Source organism: Larimichthys crocea, chromosome XXII (genome assembly GCF_000972845.2).
Source record: "Larimichthys crocea isolate SSNF chromosome XXII, L_crocea_2.0, whole genome shotgun sequence".
NCBI classification, from domain to species: Eukaryota; Metazoa; Chordata; class Actinopteri; family Sciaenidae; genus Larimichthys; species Larimichthys crocea.
Window position 1 is genome coordinate 20,368,620 of NC_040032.1, and position 21,566 is coordinate 20,390,185.

Genomic DNA, 21,566 nt, shown 5'->3' on the forward strand with positions numbered 1-21,566 from the left:
ACCTCAAAACAAAACAATATTTAGTGTCCTCTTTAACTCCTGATGACTCGTAATGGGAGTGAACCTCTCTGTGATATAATCTTTTTTTTTTTGTATCCAAATATTTTACCTTCAAAGTCAAAAACATCTCAGAAATGGGCTCTCAAGAACTACTAGTATTTAATTATCTGCTTTTAATTAAAAGAATTAAAGCACTTTGAATGCAAGGGGAAAAAAGTGATTTCACATGAATAGAGTTAGAAAAGAAGAATCAGATGTGGCTGCGAGTGTTTTTGATTAACACAGTTCAAATGCAGGCAGCAGTTCAGCCTTCACATGAAAAACCCCTTTGGGGAATGAGGCTAATGTATTACCCAAATGTAAATCCTATGACTTGTCTGAAACCAAATTTTCCACATTTTGAACTTCGATATTCCACCGTTGCAGTCTTTTATATAGAGGTTTAAATTTTCCTGCTGGAAAAATGAGTCTTCTGAAAGTTCTTTTTGTTCAGGAATCTTCTTTTTATGCATAGAGTTTCAGGTGTTGTCTGAAAGTCGTCCTTTTCTCTTTACATATCTCAGTTTTAACATATAACATGCATTTATCAACAGTCAAAACCTGTGGTCTGTCTGACAAACCAGATATGTGTTAATGATAAGCTTAAGAGGTGGTACGTTGATGTTGTTATGGTTGCACAGAGCCAGGCTAGCTGTTTCCCCCTGTTTCCAGTCTTTATGCTAAGCTAAGCAGCTGCTGACTGTAGCTTCATATTTATGAACAGATATGAGAGAGACATCAGTCTTCTCGTCTTACTCGTGATTAAAAAAAAAACTGAAAATAAAAGATCAAACTATTCTTTCAACATATCAGTCTCAGTTCTTAAGTCACAACTCAAGTCTGAGCTGAAGAATGTCAGAGTCATGTGAAGGCAACTTGGTGCTTAAAATTAAAGTTGTCATTGTGTTTACTGTCTTCAGGACAGGTCGGAGACAGCAGAAAAACGCATTATGACAAATGAAATGATCAGGTTCATGCTTAATGAAATAAGCTGTATATAATTTTATGTTTATGTACATTTGAAAAACTGATTGTGGCCATAAACTGATTTTAAATTTTTTATTCAGATTGACGCAACCATTCAAAACTTTTGGTACCGTCAGATATCTCAAGCGCTCAAAATTGAAGATGTCCTGGAACAATAAAAATAGCATCTAGGATACAAGAGAGATACTTATTATTACAAATAAAATTATTATGTTTATTGTATAGAGAGATATAATTTTAATTGTTAGGTGTGCAAATTCGAAAATGTGAGGCAGCACAAGCTTTACGCCCAACGTCACGGAGAGAAGACTGTTTCCAATTTAATGACTTTCTCACTACATGTACACAGTTCTAACTAGTCAGACCACAGGGCAGTTTTCAACTTTGCCTCAGTCCATCTTAAATGTTTCCTCTTTGCATGGTGAAGTTTCAGATGTCATTTGTGGATGCAGCGATGAACTGTGTTCACAGACGATGGTTTGTTGAGCCCATGCATTGACATCCACGACAGAATTGTGTCCGATGGCATGTTGAAGGTCACGACCATCCAGTATTAGTTTTTGGCTTTGTCCCTTGCGTACAGAGATTTTTTTCTGATTCTCTGAATCTTTAATGATATTATGAACTGTAGTTTGTTGGATCATCCTCCTCCTCTTCCTCCTCCTCCTCCTGTAGAATTTTTATTTTTACTTCAAATATACGGTGTCCTTGTAGTGAGTTGAGATGAGATGTTTTGATTTCTTTGGCTATATAAAAATGTTCAAAGTGTGTGAATACCAATTAGAAACAGATTTTATGTTTGCAGTGATACATTTATTGATCAGATAAATGCAACTGTTCAAAAATTTTGGGATCACCTGCCACATGAGCTCGATGCTGTACCATCAGATGTCTGAGAGGACTCGGTGTTCGAAATTAAAGACGTCCCAGGGACAATAAAAATAGCATTAGAAAGTAGGATTCAGGACGTTTGCAGGACACTGAGGAAAAACTTTATTTTCAAGCCCTGAGAGGACTACTCTATATTTCTGAAAAGTCATTCAAGCGTTTAGGTTGTAGAAAGACCCCCTTACAGATAGATGTGATGTTTGAATAAAGGACAAAGGCTGTACAATGACATAACAGACAAGTTCACATGTAAAAGCCAAATTAAAAAGATATGTCTTAAGTTCAGTCTAAACACTGTGACTGCTAAGGCATGGCTGTGCATCAGTCATGATTTTGGATCACTTTTGCTTTTCCGGACTGGAAAATAAATTCAAAATTGAAGGTATTTGGGGGGGAAATGGTTCCAACAGTATTTTCCTCTGTTAAGCAACAATGTGGGGACATCGACTAAGTGAAAGTTTTAATCGTTTAATTTTGATCTAGGTTTTAACTTTTGTGTCCGCATTTTTATTCATTTTTTTTATCCTATAGATAAAATTAGATGTTGTTAACAGAAAAATAAGGAAAAATAAACACCCCAAACTTTTGAGTGGTAGTTTAATTTTAGGGAACAACGAACAGAGCACCCATGTCAAAACCAGAGTGAATCAATGAAGTGAAGCAATTTATTCAAATTATATTTATTGTGTAGAATGAAATAAAAAAGTGATTTGGAACAATAGTTCGGGATGGTTGCAGGACACTGAGGAGAAGTTCCCTTATAGTTTCAAGTCCTGACTGCAGCACTTGTTTCTCTTAATAAATCAATTATAATTAGTTTAATAGACATAGATTAAATGAATAAATACATTTTAAAATGAATTACTAACGCAGCCTGAGACACAACTGAGGACACTCCTTAATTACTTTCTAATTCCCTTTCATGCAACTGGATGCCAAATATTACGTAAATTCCGTCAATATGAAGCCAGCAATGTTACAGATTTAATGTCTGTAAAAGACTTTAATTAGATTTCCACTGTGACTTTTATGTAAAAGTGATCGGGTCCCTACATTTACGTAACAAGGACCTTTTTAATACCAAGAAAAAACACTTCAAAAAGTGACTTTTAGCAAAATAAAAAGACTTGGAAATGTTTATTCGTGACTCCTGTAGAGCCACTTTCTGTCAAAACTCTTTGCCATGTTAATGAGCTCACACCTGGCTGCCGGAGGAGCAAGAATGTGAGGAGGAAGGGGTGGAGGAGGTTTTCGGGTGGGGGGTTGGGCTGTTGTCGTCTCTGCCCTGAGGACTGAGCCGGATCACAGCTGACAAACTGGAATAGGAGGAGACTCCAAACTGTGCATTAACTGTTTGTATCCAGGGGAATTTAGAGGACAAACACGTCACTGGGTGGTATTTACTAAGTCTGGTGCAAATTACTCTCTCTACTACTACTCAAACTACTCTCTACTCTCTCTACTACTACTCAGACTTCTCTCTCTCTCTCTCTCTCTCTCTCTCTCTCTCTCTCTCTCTCTGTCTCTGTCTCTGTCTCTGTCGTCTGGTTTGTATAAATAAAATGTGATGCGGAGATGTGTTGACGTGTTGCACACGTCTAGAAAGCAAAATAAAATGTTTTCTGCTGCTGAGCGTTAAATATTAATTAACTGAAGACAGTTTAAAAAACGTTCGCCCAAGAGAGGAAATATTCGTTAAATATATGAACATTGTCAGCTCAACAACCAGACATTAAATCTTATAATGATCACTCTGGTAAAAGTTTTATCTCCTCAGACCAGATTGTTGCTGTAAACAGATAAAATGACATAACAAGACTAATTTTAGTTTTTAATTGGCCACTTCACAGCAGCTATTACCAGTCTTTTGTTAAAAATAAAACATTACATCAGAACAAACATGCAGTTTAATCCACTTTTCATGTGTTTTTAAACTCGAGCTGATTAATTGCCCTGGTTCTCTTTAAAGTTGATTTCTCTTTAGGGTATTTGTCATGAACTTCCTCATTTGTGTTTAAATGTTGCACCACATGTGATGACGTAAGAACGAAAACAGTATACTAGAAGTGGCAGTACTTAGATATACAAGTATGTACTTAAAGTATTAAAAGTTAAATGGGGGCACGAGGCTTATAGCAGGGGGCACCAGATTACTGGCCAGTAGCAAAGTAGTCATACAGAGTGAAACCATTCGGTTTGTTTGCTCCACAGGAGACACGTTTAAAGAAAATATGCGTTCTGGCCGCTTTGCTAATCATCTGACTGAATAGACGAGGGGAAATCACTCAGGAGTAAATAAGTTAAATGAAACCTGTTTTATGTTGTCGGAAATGTATCCAAATAACAGATAGTGGGAGTACTGCAGTATGAAAACATCTCTTCATTGAATACCTGTGACCTCTCAAGCAGCACTGCATTAAAAAAGACAACATAACTGTACATGGAAACTCCAGAAAAACATTACCATAAAACAAACTCTACCACACAAAGAGAGAGACAGATATCAACAACATCCAAAAAAACCCACCAACGACAGAATCGTTATTTGAAACCCCAAAATAAAAAAAAGTGAATGAAATCTGAATAATAACAGTTTTAAAGAATGACTCATCAGGTTTTATTTCAGCCACATCGATAACTGTCAGAAGCTGTTAATAAAACTTTATTTGAGCAGCTTTAGTCTTATCTGTCACACTCAGAACAGGTGTAGCGTGGGAGGAGCAAAGACGGGCAGTACAGTGACAAAAGTCAAAGAATACAGCATGAAGATCTGATTTAAAAAACAAAACAAAAAAAAACAACAACAACATTACACTTAAACTTTACGCATCGATCGTCTTTGTTTACAAGCCTCAACTTAACTTGACTCCTCGCTCATTCTCCTTCCTCATGCTTCGTCTGTCAGCTGATAAATATTCAAATATTTGTTGAGATAAACTGTGACCGTCTGATTGGCTCTGCGCTGAGAATGTTTTCTAAAGTAGTCTGCACTATTTCAAGCTCTGTAGCTCACAGTGTAGTTTCACTCTTTCTGTTCCTGTTTATACTTTCACATATCGGCCTGATTTTACTGATTATCAGAAGGAAACATTGATGAATTGGTGCATGACAGTAAGAAAAAATCTAAACAATGGGAAAATAAAGTAAATAAATAAATAAAGTACTACAAGTCAAGAAGCATAAAGACAAAATACACAACATGAAAAATATTATAAATACAATAAAAAGACAGTTATCTTTCCACTTTATTCTTCGAACTTTGCACATTCTGCGCTGGACAGACAATTTATTATCATTATGATCGAAGATATTATTTTCTAGAGATAATTTCAGCGTCTCATCCTGATTATAGAGAAAATTACCTACCTGACTGTCCTTATGCAGACATATGTTACCACCTCCAATGAACGACACCTGGTTCTGCCAACCGTACGCTCAGGGCAATCCAAACTTTTATTTCTTTTCTAATAAAATTGACCTTTAGTTGTTAAAAGGCTCTCAGACCTCTGACTTCACATTAAAAACACATTTATCATTAAAAGCATGCAGGCGGTGTTGTGTTAGTATAAACAGCAGCATATGTATATATATGTATATATATATAATATATATATACATATATATATATATTATATATATATATTATATATATTATATATATATTATATATATATATCTATATATATATATATCATATATATAATATATATATATATATATATATATATATAAAATAATAATATATTTATTAATTTAGTTGGTTACATTTATGCCTTGAGACTGGATCTATTCAACATGTTTAACACCTTTTTTTAATGAACATAATCCAGTTTAAATATTCATTTCTCCTCCAGTGAATCACTTTATGAAGAGTTTCACATGCTGGTTTTACTGGATGAATAAATAAATTGTGGGGTGGCCATCTTTATGTGTTTCAGGATGAGGTTCTGGCGGTGTCCAGGAAGATGGTGGTGCGGGTGGAGGACCTGGTGCAATGGTCATGTGCACAGCCAGCAGGTTGGAGCAGCCTGAAGCCGGCATCCTGCGGGACCAACGGCATCCACAAACCTCTGCAGAGCAGCGACAGTAACAGCAGCAACACGGCCAACAAGAGCAGCGAGCCGCTCAAAGACAAAACAGAGAGTAAGAAACACTGAAACACACTTTTTCCAATAATCAATTCAACGTTAGGCTGCCATCAGTGATGCCTTTCACATTTTCCGCAGGTGTTTCACAATAAAAGTTTACCAGAAAAAACCTCTTGAAGTCTTTTAATGTGAAAGATCTACGGCAACATAAGTATCCCGCAATGCAGTAGTGACGACAACAACAACAACGACATAACAAACAATAGTGGACGACAGAGGAAGCTCTGGTTTAATGCTAGGTGTAATTTTTATTTATTTTTAAAGTCGTTTATTGTTGAGCAGCCGAGTAGTGAGTATGACATGACTCAGTTGTCATGACAGCAGACAAACAGGGCCGAAATGCTGCAAAAGTAAAAGCCTGGTTCTCTGCAGCGGCAGTAAATAAGTTATGGCGACTCAATCTACAAGTTTACCTCCAAAAATCTTCTCAGTAAACTGGACGTCCAAACTGCCCTTTTGCTTCGTCGCCAGTGACCCATTCAACTCTCCTCACTTTTTACTCATACTTTTCAATCAACTGGCCGTCTGTTCATTTATAAAACCCCTCCATATCTCCACTTAATACTCAATATCTCCAATATATCCTTGGTCGCCTCATAGTAACAGAACAAGTCTAAAAATGTTTTCTCACACTGGCTTTACCTGTTTAACATCTTGTATCGACTCGCCTTCTGCCACTATTTAAGAAGTGTTTTAAGTAGTGTTTAAAAAGTGTGAGTGTTTTTAAAATAAGGCATCAAATGTAAAAAGAAAAAAAAATGTTTTTCAGAGCATCTGACATTTTTCAACATGGTCCGCTGGGATATTTTAGTTTTTTGTTATTGTTGTTTGTCATATGTTTGATCAAATATCAGATCAGTTTTATAAATTGACAAAGATAATTCGATCAGCTCCTGGATCAGCTGGTTGTATTATAGTTTATAGTCACCATGAATGGTCATATTATACGCAAACATCTGAGCCTTTTCCACACGAGATTCGTTGTAATACTATAATACTAACTATATTATTTAAAAAAACATGTTTATTTTAAAGATCTGTTTTATAAATTAGCTTTTAGACCAACTGCACGATGATTTATGGACCACTGTCACGTCTTTTCCCCTCAGATGACCTGGTCGAGCGTCACAGCATCAAAGTGCTCAGCTACCCACAGTACTGCCGATTTCGCTCCCTGCAGAGACGCATCCAGGACCGAGCGAGGGGGCCAGGGCTGCAGAACCCATACTTGCTGGCCCTGGGTGGTATCAAGGCGCTGCCCACCACTCGGCTGATGTACTGCAGGGACACCTTCAACCACCCGACGCTGGAGAACAGCACCGGCTTCTCCTGGCAGTTTAGTGAGTGAAACCAGTCCACTGATAGCACAAATCAGATCAAAACAGATCATGACGCATACTGGATTATTGAGGCAGATACTTGATGAACTTCAAACTGTTAGTCCAGTACTCTAAATACTGGATTGACTCCACATGTTCTCATGTTTTCTGTGTATCATTTAGTCACTTAGTTTGTGGTAAGACAACTTTATTTAGAAATAATTTAAAGGAAACACAATCAGTAATTAGTAATTTAATTCAAAGTTAAAACTGGGTTAAAAGTTTCAGACCTCTGTGTTACTTAAAATTAATTATTTAATTGTTTAGTTACTGAAAGATAAATAAAAAAAAAAAAAGATAATCCGAGACAGTTTCTGACCAGAAAAAAAATTAGGGCAGGATTTTTGAAGAACATGGTGAAGTGTCCTGGCATCAGCTTTATACTTTACTGGTGAAAATGAACAAAAGAATCTCACAAAGATTTAGATCTCATTTTATTTCTAACATGTAATTGTTACAACTCAGATTGTCTGGGGAAAGGAAGTAACATAAAAATTAGTTGTACTTTATTTTGTTATTTCTATATTTTGTTGTTTCAACGTGCCACAATTCATCATTCTGCACATTATAAACATTTTCTTATGTGTACAGATGTGTTTGATGTCAACATTTGATTGTATTTATGCTGAATTAATCATGTTTTCATTGTACAAGTGAGTAACGACTATTTCTCTGAAAGACAGATTCACACCATAGACCTTTGACCGTAAATATTTAAAGTTAAAAAAACTAAATAAATGTTTCAATTGTTCTTTAAACGTTATTTCAGGCTGTGTTCTGTAATTCTTTCTTTTGTCCTGTAGGATGTCCGTCTCTCAGTCTTCGAGGGCGCCCTCGCAAGAGGAGAGGCCGAGACGGCAAAGACTCCCCAACCTCAAGCCAATCAGAGTCCTGGATCGAGAGGATGAAGGTTTGTTGTTCATATATAATGTTCACGTCTGTGAGGTCTTCTGTTGAAAGTGAAGGTTAGAATCTCTTCCTGGAGGTTCATCAGGGTTTGTTCCTCTCTAACCTTGAACACCAGGCTGGATCTGATCAGTCGACCAGTGACCAGTTTGACCTCCACCCTGTGCTGGTTCAAGAGCGGACTGACAAGTTGTTTTTTTAAACGGATGCAGCAGATGTTTTCTGAGGGCCAAACAGCCCTAAAACTATAAAATAATTAAATGTCTTTGACCTTGTTCAGTCCAGCAACACGTGGACTATTGCGACAGCCTCAAGTGGCTGTTTGAGGAACTGCAGGTTTTGGCTTTATTTCACAGCCACAGAGGTTGCTGTAGGGTGTTCCTTTTTATTTAGATTTGATGTAGTAAACGGACATGGACACGTTTCAGACAACAATACAGGAAACACAAACATTATGAGCTTCATCTGATTTATTGTTTGTCTGCAGAGCAGTCTCATTACACGTAAGTTTCATGTCAGACCACCTGGGTCTCTTCCTCTCTGTGTGTCCTCCCCCTTTAGGAAAATGTAATGGGCAGCGTGGAGGTCGGCTGTGAGGGCAGCTGGCTCCCTCACCCTGAAGAGCAGCTGTTCCTGGATCAGCTCTTCGCTTTCATGGACCGTCAGGGCTCACCCATTCACAAAGTCCCCAACCTCGGCTTCAAGAAGAGTGAGTTTCTCTCACCTTTTCTTCTCTCCCTTGTCTTTTTTTTTCTTTCCTTCCTTGTTCTCTTGACATTTGAGAATTGAAAGAACGTCACAGGTTTGATGCTCCTGGCTATAACTGATTTTAAAGTGTCCTCAGAAGACATTTTACCTTTATTGAACCAGTCTTTCAAGAGGCAGCAACAGTTACAGATGACAACACTAAATATATATATGACAATATCAATAAAATGGTGACAAATTAGAGATCAAATACTACAAACAGCTTTTTTAAAGCAGCTTTCTATCAGGATACAGACGGATGCAGCTCTGAACTCCTGTTCGACTGGTTTCATGACCACACTTGTGTTACATTTTTATCTCTGCTGTCAAACACTGTTTCACAACTAAAACAGTCAGTCAACATTCATCACAAAATGAATTTAAAACAGCAAGAACTGTTTTTTTGTTTTTGTTTTGTTTTTGCCCATTTGGAGGCAGCTGAAGCACAACACTGACATTGCATTTGTTTTAAATTAATATGGTGACCTGAATATTTTAATTTAAGTGAATTCTCTCATTTTTTGGCTCTGTTTAATCACATTTTTGTGTTTGTGCTACGGATTGCAGATCATCTATGAGCCATATGTTTTGTTCTAGCAGCTGGTAGCTGGACTGATAAACCTCAATGAACATTTAAAAGAGTTGGTTGTAGATTGTTTTTATCAGAACTGAGCTTTTTCTTTTGAGAATTACAGCCTGATTTGCACTTTTATCAGCTACGTCTTTCACATTTGCATGTTTCCACTTGTCATGCTATGTTGGCCGCTTGTTTAAACACGTTTCATCTTCTTTGTCCTCAGTTGACCTCTTTCTCATGTATTCTGTGGTAAAACGACTCGGAGGCTACAAAAAGGTGAGTTATTTCAACATTAGTTAACTTATTTAAAGGAATAGTGTGATATTTGATTCGTATTTGTCATCTATGTTTATCAGATTTAAAGTTTCTTCCATGAAAAATTCCCATAATCCCTTAAAAGTGGCTTCGCTGTAACTCGATACCTTTGCCTTTATTCAGTACATATAGATCTCCAGGCCTGCAGGTCAAACATTCCTTTGACTCTGATCAAACACACAAACCTCCAAGATATAATGGATCTCTGTACGAGCATGTGCAAGAGGCACCTCCAGAGAGTGTTTCTGTGGCCTTAAGATACCACAGACAGCTGGTTAGCTTAGCATTAAGACCGGAAACCGCTAGCCCGCCTTTGTAAAAGAGCAATTTGGCTGATTACACTTGAGTTTTTGGACAGATAGTAAAATGTATCAGTTAGTGATCTTTAGAGTCGCTGAAAGTTGCATTTTGGAGAGAGCCAACATTTCCACCTGTTTCCAGTCTTTATGCTAAGCTAAGCTAATTCCCTGTCAGCTACAGGCTGTCCGATGGAAACAAACGTATTTATCAGCAAAAAGTGGTTGCACTGCGGATTCATCTGAAGGAGTCGCATGATGAATAAAAGATAGGTTACAATTAATGATAATTCTTTAAAATTCCTGACTGCAGGAGGAACTGATGCTGCGATTTCTTTAAAATCAAATAACAATCAAACTCATATTTGTCTTTTCAGAATTAATCTGTGGACTTTGCCCTGAAACAATCAGTCATTTCTCGACAGTTTACAGTAAATAAACAAAACAAAGCAGCTTCACAATAAATGAAAACAGACAGAAGGAAACGGGCGGTTCAGTTTCAGCTCAGTGCTACACTGTTCACAACAAAAGGCCTGTTCAGCTGTTCATTTCAGCCACTGTACTGTACTGAGCTTTGTACTGAACAATACCATATTATTCAACATAGCGTTACGCCCCTAAAAGTCTGTGCAGCAGAGCAGTGAGTGTAAAGACGTTATTAAAGGGTGATGACAGATAATATCTGAACTTCAAGTTATATTTGTTTTCCTCATTGCAAACACCAGACACTCAAAGTACAGCATACAGAAGAGAGTACAGAATATTTGCAGTTACTTTATTACACATTCTGTACTACACATGGAGTATTTCATTTTTTTAGATAGTAAGTAGTATAACGATCATTTCGAAGCTTATGTTTGGCATTACAGCCAACGCCATTTTGTTTTCTGTAGCCACAAGTGCTCATATTTGGACAAGAGCGTGGAGCTCACAAATGTTACAAATAAACAGTAACTAAAATATGTTGGTTTATTTGAGTTTCATGAGCCTGGTGTGTTGAGCTGAGTCAGTCACAAAATAGCCACACCCTAAAGCATACCCTGCTTTATCATCTGTTTTGCTCTAAAGGGCGCCATAATTTACTAAATTAAGATCATGCTGTATGAACGAAGACTTGAAACTAGAGATTAACAAATTAAGACCATAAAGTTATGAGGAAACTGATACCTGATGTCAGATTGAGCTTCTTCTCAGTTGAATATATATAATCAGACTTTAGTGTTGCAGCCAGTGGAGCTGCCCCCTGCTGGACATTAGAAAGACTTTTAGATGTAAGACACTTACAAGTTTGTGTGTCATAGGTGACAGTGGACCGTCTCTGGAAAGTAGTTTATAACGAGCTGGGAGGATGTCCTGGCAGCACCAGCGCTGCTACCTGCACCAGGAGACACTACGAGAGGTCAGACAGAAACACCTCCACCCAAATACACATCCCAAAAATGTATAAATAAATGAATCAGCCGTCCTGTAACTATCAACTAACATTTGCTTGTGTCTCAGGCTGATGCTTCCTTATGAAGAGCACCTCAGAGCAGGAGGAGCTGAATTCAAAATCCCAGAATCACCCGTGCCTCCAAAACCCAGAGGGATAAGAGGAAGGAAACCACTTCCAAGAGGCAGAAAACCAGGACCCAAACCCAAGGAAAAGAAGATCACAACTGCTCCTGCTCCTGCTCCTGCTCCTGCTCCTGTTCCTGTTCCTGTTCCTGCGCCTGCCCCTGCCCCTGCTCCTGCTCCTGCACCTGCCCCTGCCCCTGCTCCTGCGCCGGCTCCTGCTCCTGCTCCTACTCCTGCTCCTGCTCCTCCTTCTCGGACTGTAAGTGTCTTGAAACTTTTAAATTTTATGATCATATTTCCTAAAAAACTACTTTTAGAAATTGCTCCAGATATATTTGAAAATGACTTTACTTAGATAAGATCTCCAGACATCATGACCAAAAAAAGTTTAGAGTTAAGAATCCTCCTAAAGACGGTTGAAATCACCTCCAGTTGTCTTCCCTCTGAGCAGATCGTGAACCCGAATAGCTCCATGGGGGTGAAGAGGGGGCGAGGGCGACCACCAGGCACCCGGAACAAGGCCACGCTGATCGCCCAGGCGAAGCTGCTGGCTCAGCAGCAGGCTAAAGCCAAAGCAGCGTCATTCGAGTCTAACCAGCAGAGTCCTTTGGGTCCAGCCAGAGGTGTAGGTGGACTGACGGCCAGCAGCACTCACAGGGTAATGCCTAAGACTCAGCTGTATCTTAATCTACATAATGTAAGGTCAGGGTGATGTGATGGAGCGGATCTTTACTTGTGTGACCTCCTTTTTTTCTCTCCTCCCTCCCAGCAGCCCGTCCAGCCCGCTATCCTCCCAGTCAACATGCCTCTTACCCCGGACCTCTCCCCCATGTCCGCCCCCTTCCTCCCCTTCCAGTCCAAAGCAAAGGAGGTGAAGCCAGAACGAGGGGAGTCTACGACACCGGCTTCAGGTGTGCTCATCTCCCCTCTGCCTCGTCACTTTGTTGGAGGATCTCTGGGTGGCTTCAGCCCCATCAAAGGCGTGTGTCCTCTGGATGTCTTCAGGAACCGCATCAGCCTCCAGAGAGGCCCGGAGAGCCCGGCCCTGACGCCTCAAGACCCAAGCCAGCATCATCCGACTATCTACACCCTGCAGCCCAAGAGTGGAAGCCCAGATACACCTCATCCCAGCGGGGACCAGCTTCAGCCTCAGCCCCACCAGCTGCACCAGCAACACACCCGCTGCTCGGGCTGCAACGTGGACGAGGGAGCCCAGAGAGGAGGCAGTCGGGACGCCAGGACCCGGCCTCTTCTGCCCCCTCTCCGGGTCCTGCCTCTAAACCTCGACTGCAGTGTTCAGGTGTGCCAACTCATGAGGACTCGTCTGGGCTCGTCTCAGTTCCAGACCTTCACTCGCCGACTGTCTGAGGCGCTGTCCCAGGACCTAAGCACCAAGCCCCCCTGCTCTCCCATCACTCCTCCCCCTGAGCAGGCGCTGCCTCTCAACCTCAGCAAACGCTTCACAGCCAAGAGAGCCAGCACAGAGGGACCAGAGCAGAGTCTGGTGTCGATCAACGGAAACACAGATCAACTGCTCTCCAAGAGACCCAGAACTGGCTCGGAGCAGGCCGAGGACTTCAGCCCAGGCGACCGGTCCAGCTCTGGAGGAAGTGGAGGAGGTGGTGGAGGAGGAGAGCAAGATGTGGAGATGAAGAACCAGGAGGAACCCGCAGACCTAAGCTCCCCGAGCAGGATCAGGGCCTTCCTGCTCGGGCTGCCACCCTTCCAGGTGAAATTCGAGGAGGATCTGAACGGGACAAGATTTGGGAAATTTCTTCCTCCGGGATCTAAAGCTGAACCCCAGAGGACCGAGACAGAGAGAGGAGAGGGAGGAGTAGCAGTTAAGAAAGAAGTAAAGAAGGAGGAGGAGGTGGTTGAAATAGAGCGATGTGAAACTGAGAAGTCTGAGCAGGAGGAGAAAGATCCCAGCCTCCTCTCTGGTCCGGGCCCAGCAGAGCTGAAACGAGCTGGACCCTCAAACACTGACACACACTGTTTTTAGCCTCATTCCCTCTGTTCATTTGAGCATTTTGTGATCAGAAAACTGTCAGATAAGTCGGGGATTTAGAATCTGGATACCACCGTGGGTGTCTTGGTGTTGGTTTTGGACGCTGGATGCTTCAGTAGGTAGACCCAGCTCAGGTTAAAACCTGAACACGCGGAGCAGGGATCGTTTCTTTTCTTCATCTTTTAAAAACTTCTCTTCGTTTCTCTTTTTTTGTCTCCTGTTGTTACTTCCTGTTTTGTTTTTCTTCTGGTTTTCGATCATGTCGTTGATTGAACTTTGCAGAGGAATGACAACAGCGAGACTCATGACAATCACAAATCAGTTTCTCTTCCTTCTTTCTGTTGATTTCTGTCTCTTTTAAAGGTTAAAAAAAAGAAACAGGAGTGAGACTGTGACTCTAAAAAACACTGCCACAACCCTTCATAACACTATTAACTCCACTATTCAATGTTACGGTAAAATATTGAATAAGATCCATATTACTTAAGATTAAAATCAATATTACATCTATGGGTGATGCTATGCATCAAGACTTCATAAATTAGCATCTAGAGTGTACTGTAGTTAGTAGTTTCATTTTAAAATTGTACTCTACTTCTGTAGAGAGATAGTTATTTTCTGATAAAGTGTCTAGATGTTATCTGGAGCTCCTCAGTCTTCACATTATAGCTTGTCAAGTGAAGCGTTTCTATAGTCCTGCTCGTTAGCTCAAATTATATAAACCTTTCTTACACATACGTGCCTTAAATGGCCTGCGATCTGTTTCATCGCTGGGCTTCAAACACATTCAGTTAAAGAGATACCTTGATGTTGGACCTGAAGGTGCGGAAACCGGAGTCCTGAGTTTTTTGTTGAGAAATAGAAACGTGTACAAAACAAAAGAAGCCAAAGTTTTCAGTCTTGAAAAGCAGCTAAAAACTCACCGGTTTAAATCGCAGATTTAAAAAAGAAAAAAGAAAAAAACTCTCGGTGATATCCAGTCCTGCTGTTTGCTTTATTATAAAGACCACTGTGGCCACACGATGGGCGCTCGCGTCGACTCGCCTTCATCACCACCGCTGTTCAGGTTCCAGCCAGTAAAGAAGTTACATCAGCGCCTCCACGAGGAAGAATTGTGTGTAAAGATCATACGTGAACATGATGTAGCCCAAACATTCAGACTACCTCAGGTTTTTCTTTTTATTATTTCCACCATGCTTTATCTGTTTCAGAGGGGTGGAGCCTATCCTAGCATGCTTTTTGGGTAGACAGCAGGGTTGGATGCTGGTCCATAAACACACTTCATTTCCACTTTGTATTTAAGGATAAGTCTGGCTTCATTCTGGTTTTCTAAGAATAAAACCAGAGTTATTCTTTAATCCTCAGTTTGTATCTGGATACGCCTCCTTTGCACTTACTCCTCATATTAATAAGCGCTCTCAATATCTCCGTTCAGACCTCATTGTGATCGGATCTCAGATTAGTAAGGCAGACTTGTCTCAGGTGAAAGGAAGTTAATGGTGTATTATATTTTTCTTTTGCAGAAGAAGGGTTCATCTGTAGCTGTTGGAGGTACAACAGGAAAAGGTGACCTGTTTTTCTCACGGTTATAGTTTTGCATTTTGGAAATACGAAGTGAGCTGAGACGATTGACACCACTCCTGTCTGTGCGGTAAATGAATTGTCTGCATTTTGAAATATTGTGTTAGAAAAGTTTGGAAACGACAATATTCAAAGAAACCTAAATTGCGCAAAAGATGCTGGTCCCAGCACAAAAACTAACCCAAGATGTTCTACAGATTAAACTAATGAGACTTGAGCATGTTAATCAGTTTCCAGTCTTTGTGCGAACCTAGGCTAACCATTTCCTGGCAGTAGCTTCATATTTAGCACTCAGACATGAGCGTGGTATCGATCCTCTCTGTACAGATGTTTTAACACCTGCCTGAGATCCGATCATATTCTGACTGTTATATGTTCTGCTGCATTCACACGATCCAGAAAAGACCTCCAGATACAGATCGTATCTCGACGCCGAGTGAAATTCACTCGACCTGTTGGCGTTTTCCACGTAACCCTTCTCATCTTAAGTGCCAACATAAAAAACACCGACTTCATATTGTGACAAAAAAAACCTTGTAGCTAAAAATATATATATTCAAACGTCAAGGTATCCCTTTAACCACAGCCTTTTTCCTTCGACTCTGTTTGTTTTTCTGCCACAGACGTTGGTTCAGATTTGCACACCTACTGTACCCATTTGCTTCATTTGTTTTGTTTTTTTTTGTTTTTTTCATATTTATATTTGCCAACGTTTTTTCTTATTTTACAGTAGTGGAATCAAACTACGACACCGAAATTAACTGGTGCTGTTTATTCTTAGTTATGTAGCTATCGCCATATTGTTGTTGTTGTTGTTTGTTTTTTTGTTTTTCTAATTGATAAAGCTCCAAATTCTTTTCATCTCAGCAAGTCATTAAATCTTGACTTCAGTCTCAAACAGCTTAGTGGAAAATCCCTCACAGCAGATTTATTTGTTTAGAGAGTTTTAAGGAAATTTTTTAAAGAACTAAATTAAAAGATGCTATGACTTGTTATGAAAATATTTGCAGTTTTTCTCAGATCTATTTGACTGTTGGCCTCATGTGAGACAGATATGAATTGTTTGTGAACGAATGCATGAGTTAGAGATATGTATACTCAGTAGATCATAGCTGGGCAGATGCACCAAAGCACATGTTAATCCACCAGAACTCACCAGACCTCTATAACCTTTCTGTAACATTTATCATCATGTTGAAGTCAGAGTTATTGTTCTCCTTTTGCTTGAGGGGGGAATGAGCAGGAACAAGGAGAAGATGATGAAACTCCTCCTTCCTTTTTGTGATTATTTCTTGACAAAGTCATATTTTCATTAATGCGGTAAGATTTTATGTCTCACACCAGGTCAGAAAATCTTACAAATGTATATTTAGTGTCTCACTCTGCTTTATCGGGTCCGTAAACCTTTATTTATTAAGGTGAGGTATTTCTGAGCATGCTCAGTCTGTTGTACAGTGTCACACTTTAGCAGCCTCAGTATGCTTCAGATGAAAGAGTTTGTACGACTGAAGACAAAAGTGATAGAAACTGTTCAGAACGGAGAAAAGCTGTGAGGGTTTTTCTAGGTGACAGCAACCCAACATCCTCCAGTAAAGAACAATGACAGCGTATTTGTTTCCTTTTACATGACAACACCTCCACAAACTGTACATGTTATGTGTGTCTTGTTGTCTTGATGTTACAGTCGTTTCAAAGGGGATGACGTCGCATTCATGGTGTTGTACTCGGTTGTACATTAGAAAATTGACAGAAGTAGAAGTGTGTGAATTGGAAAAAGAAAGCTACTTCTCTACTGGTATCTGAAGCGATCTGGTTTCTGTTTGTAGTACTGTTGATATATGAGCGGGCTTTGGTCATTGTTGAGAGCAAAAGAGACTGAACGCATTGACCAAATACAACCTCTGAACCATCTTCTGTCATCTGACAACGATTTTGCTTTTTTTTAAAAGAAAAATCTGTATTCATAATACAGATAAATGTTTATAGAGATGAGCTAAAATGTGTCTTTTAACGAAGCCCCGAATCATTGACCACTGTCTCCAGGGTGTAAATCTTCATCAGATAATAACGTAGCTCAAATTGGGCTTGGGTGTTGGATTGACATTTTCTGAAAGTTGTATTAAATGTCAGGACACGAACCCCTCTACAGTTGGGCTGTCAGAATACAGTACGCTTCAATTGAACCGCCTCAGAATTGACTGTTCGCCAACCCCCTAAATCACTGTTACTATGCCCGTCAAGGCTTCAGTTCCCGTGCAGCACTTTTTTACCTGTTTATGCGCACATTTTCAAATCATGCATAAGAAAACCTTAAAATATTGCAAGAAATTATACTGTAAATACCCACAGATGAATTGTAAGAACTCCAAAATGGCGCTCAGTAACTCAGTAATTTTCTGGGCTCTGAGAAATTTTTTACAACTTTATGGTCTTCATGGATTAAAACAACTTGTTTGCAGTGTTTGTGGGTGTCTTGTCAACAGTTTTACAGACGTCTCTTTTATTAGAGACGATGCTTTTGGGGCGCAGAAGAATTGTTTAATTACCTCGGATGGTAGTCTGCATTGTCCAGCTCTCGTAATCGTATCGTAGTCATGGAGCTTCCTCTGACAGCTTTCCGAAACAGATGTGAAACTAGCCGTGGTTTTATCTTTTTTAAGCTCTTTTCTTTCTTGCTCAAATTACTTTTGTCACTTTTACGTGTGGACATCAAAATGCAACACCATGAATGACGGCAGGGTTTTTTCGCCCTTCTGTATAAACACTTTTGCCTTCAGACGACTCTTCGTACAAACTGGTTCATTTCAAGCATACCGACACTCACCAGTCAAACCACAGCTCCACTGGACCAGTTTTATCTCAGTCTGACTCTCCTGAACATTTTGCCTTATTTTTTGTTTTATTATTTTCCTGCATGTTAATTTTTATGTTAATGACAACATGCCACTGAGGGCTTGAACGCCTGCTGTGTCATTCAAAGGGGAGGGGGCGTCTTCTAGTTTAGAGATGAGCAGCATGTTAAACCAGTATGAGAGTCGAATAGGCTTTTTTGTTGTTGTTGTTTTTCTTCTTTGGTTATTTAAGCTTTAGTCTGTAAAGGTTTCTTTAGGTATAATTTCATTTCTTTTCCTTTTAAAGTTAAAATTTAAATGTTTACATTTTGTTATGCATGTTCAAACAGATTTGTTATATCCAGTGTTTTGCACACTACTTCAGCATCAGTCTTGAACGGCACTGCTCATTAATGTAAAGTACTTAAAATTAAGTGCCTGATACTTAAAAAGAGAAAATTGGAGTTGATATTTGTAAGCAAATGAAAGTTAAATTTGCTCATCAGCCTTCATGACATTGACTTGAACAATGGCTCCTGTTGTCACATGATGTTTTATTGTGTTTAAAGCCTCTGCGGTGGCTGTTTGATTACACGGATTATATTGTTAAAACGACAGCAGGACGCTTGCTCAGCTACGCAAACGTCTGTCGGAGCAAACTGGACCTACAGGACTCAACAACAGGGACACCTAGTGGCCATCAGAGCGCACAGTGATGCAACATTCATGAAAATGAAATGATCAAATTAAAAGGTGCTGCATGTGACATTTTAACATAAAAGGAAACACTGCTAAAGTGCAGCTTCTTCTCTGGATTTAAAATTGTGAGCTTGGATTTGGATCGGTTTATTGCACAAAACAGGAAGAGGGCACTATTCCTCTACTGCTTCATCATAAAACTGCACTGTGAAATATCTAGAGCTATGATAAACGGTTATTTTCATTATCAATTGGATAGTTTTCACTATTTTTGACATTGTATGGATGAAATTATTTTTTGTTATCAAAACATTTACAGATTAAAGATTAACTTGACTGATTGAGTTCGATCAATGTGTAGAACGTTTCTGGTGTTTGCATCTTGATCGGACATCAAACAATTCTCTATTGTTTAGTCTGTAAAATAGTGAAAAGTTGCCAAGTTGACGTCTTTAAACCTGCAAAGAAGCTGTAATGAGTGATTTTTTTTGACATTTCTATATGAAAAACCATAGAGAATAAATGGAAATTGTTCAGTTTAACAAATGGTATTTCTGGTTGTAAATGTTAAAATTTATTATAGAAAAATAAAATTAATCCTTTTCTGGGAAGTACAAGCTTTATCGGAAATGTAGTCTGAATTTGGAGAAAAACCAGCAGTGAAAGTGCTGTGAGAAAGACGACCACGCATTTCCATCCTGTGACAGTTGATGTTAAAAATGCTGCATGTGGCACCTTTTTTTTATAAACTGTTGGATGTTAAGTACCAATGAATGTCTCAGTCACATCTTACTGTGATCTCATTTTTATCACTTGACACCATTTACTCATGTTTTTGCCTCTTTTTTTTTTTTTTTCTTTTCTTTAAACAAAACCCCAGAGATCAACTTTAAAGCTGACATGTTCTTTTCTTTACAAACTGTGCTGAACTTTTGAAGAGAACGGACACTTCCCGGTATAATCAGTCAAGCTACCCATGTGCACCTTAAATGGACGCTGAGGAGTTTGACTTTAATGGGATTTTTATTTTTTTTTCTCGTGTTGCATATATGTAATTTTTGATGATTGCAGATCTGCAGCACAAACTCCAGTTTCATTTTTTTGTTTTGTTTCTATAAGCGGTAAAAAGCTGGCAGTGTCAGGTACCATTCCATTTTAACACTGTATATTTATAATAAAAGTAATCTGTTAATAAAACCAGAGTGTCCTGTTTCTGACTACATCTTTTACGTGATGAATAAACATAATTTCCCTTTTTGTGTACTCATGAGTATTAGTTTTAGGCCCACTTTGAAGTGAGGAAAATGTATATTGTACTGTAATTGTATGAAAAGTCAAAATGTTTTGAGAAAATACGTTTTGTTAAAAGTCCAACTCAACTTTTGAAAGATTTTAAAACAAAAAATGTAATCTTAAGAGAATAAGATAATTTTTAAATAACTTGTAATATGAGTATACAGTCAAAATATCCAAATGATCTCATGAGAAAAGTTGTAATATAACTTTCAACATCCGATTTTCCCTACACTATTATGTCCATAGGAATTCATGATATTGCAAAATCTATAGAAAATTTGAAAGTTAAAAATGATAATTAGTCAAATTTATCTTTGACATCTTTGATTATTGTGTTTTTGGCAAATGAATTAAGTGAACTACAGAGAAAGAGCAAGAAACAAACGGAAATTAAAACAGAGGCACAATATTATCAAACTCAGTATTTTATTTTAAATCGTGTATGGGGACAACCCTAAGTAGGAATGAGATTAAAATTGTAATTACTTTATAAATATTAAGAATAAAGAAAATAAATGTAATTTTGTGAGAAGTCATGCTATTTTATTAATCATTTTATTAATTAAGTACTATGTGATTCGAGGTGTTACTTTGGATTGACAGCTGATCAACTATGACATTCTTGTACTTAAATAAAAGATAAAATACCATTTAAAAACAAAGCGTGAGTCCTCTCCCTGAACACTAGATGGAGACAGAGCTCTGAAAAAATATTTAGTTGTAAAAGGTAAGTGTAATTTTGAGGTAATTATACTGTATTTTTTACTTCACTACAACATCTGTTTACTTACATCTATCTGACAGCTTTAATTTCCAGATAGTTTTTAGATTTTAAACAAACATAATGATGATGATGTTTTGTCTCCAGAAGGAAAGGGTCCCAACAACGTGTCTGTTTACACAGATTTATGTTCCCACAACATGAGTAATACCTGTCCACTCACACACACATATTGTACATTTCACACACACAGTCATGTTTACATCACTTTAGAGGACATTACATTGACTTAAATTCATTTAAACCCTTAGATATAATGTTTGAACTTTATGGGGACGTGACATTTTGTCCCCACAAAGTGACTGTGAACACACAACATGAGTAATACCTCTCCACACACTCACACACACATATTCTACATTCCTTCCCTCCAGGATTTTTATTCTCAGTTTCAGAAACTTCCAGAGTGTAAACATTCACACCGAAGAGGAAATGAACACATTCCTCAGTCTGCTGCAGGAACATTGTTACCTACACTGCGTGTGTGTGTGTGTGTGAAGCAATAAGGTCAGCTTATTGGTACAGCACTTT

At 38.7% G+C, this 21,566-nt stretch overlaps 1 protein-coding gene across 2 annotated transcripts in view; it reads left to right on the forward strand.

Annotated features, from left to right (window-relative positions):
• Window positions 1-19,986, forward strand: part of LOC104918971 (AT-rich interactive domain-containing protein 5B) — a 36,311-nt gene extending 16,325 nt beyond the window's left edge. The window contains exons 4-12 of one of the 2 annotated variants that reach the window (XM_027273329.1): window positions 5,853-6,057; window positions 7,172-7,402; window positions 8,245-8,351; window positions 8,909-9,056; window positions 9,895-9,947; window positions 11,584-11,681; window positions 11,783-12,098; window positions 12,291-12,497; window positions 12,612-19,986. In XM_027273329.1, coding sequence (XP_027129130.1) covers window positions 5,853-6,057; window positions 7,172-7,402; window positions 8,245-8,351; window positions 8,909-9,056; window positions 9,895-9,947; window positions 11,584-11,681; window positions 11,783-12,098; window positions 12,291-12,497; window positions 12,612-13,841 — 2,595 coding nt within the window. In that variant the 3' untranslated portion in view covers window positions 13,842-19,986. Of the gene's footprint in view, window positions 1-5,852; window positions 6,058-7,171; window positions 7,403-8,244; window positions 8,352-8,908; window positions 9,057-9,894; window positions 9,948-11,583; window positions 11,682-11,782; window positions 12,099-12,290; window positions 12,498-12,608 lie in introns of both variants that reach the window. The other variant, XM_010730865.3, reaches the window with a different exon arrangement.
• Window positions 19,987-21,566: the final 1,580 nt, after the last annotated feature.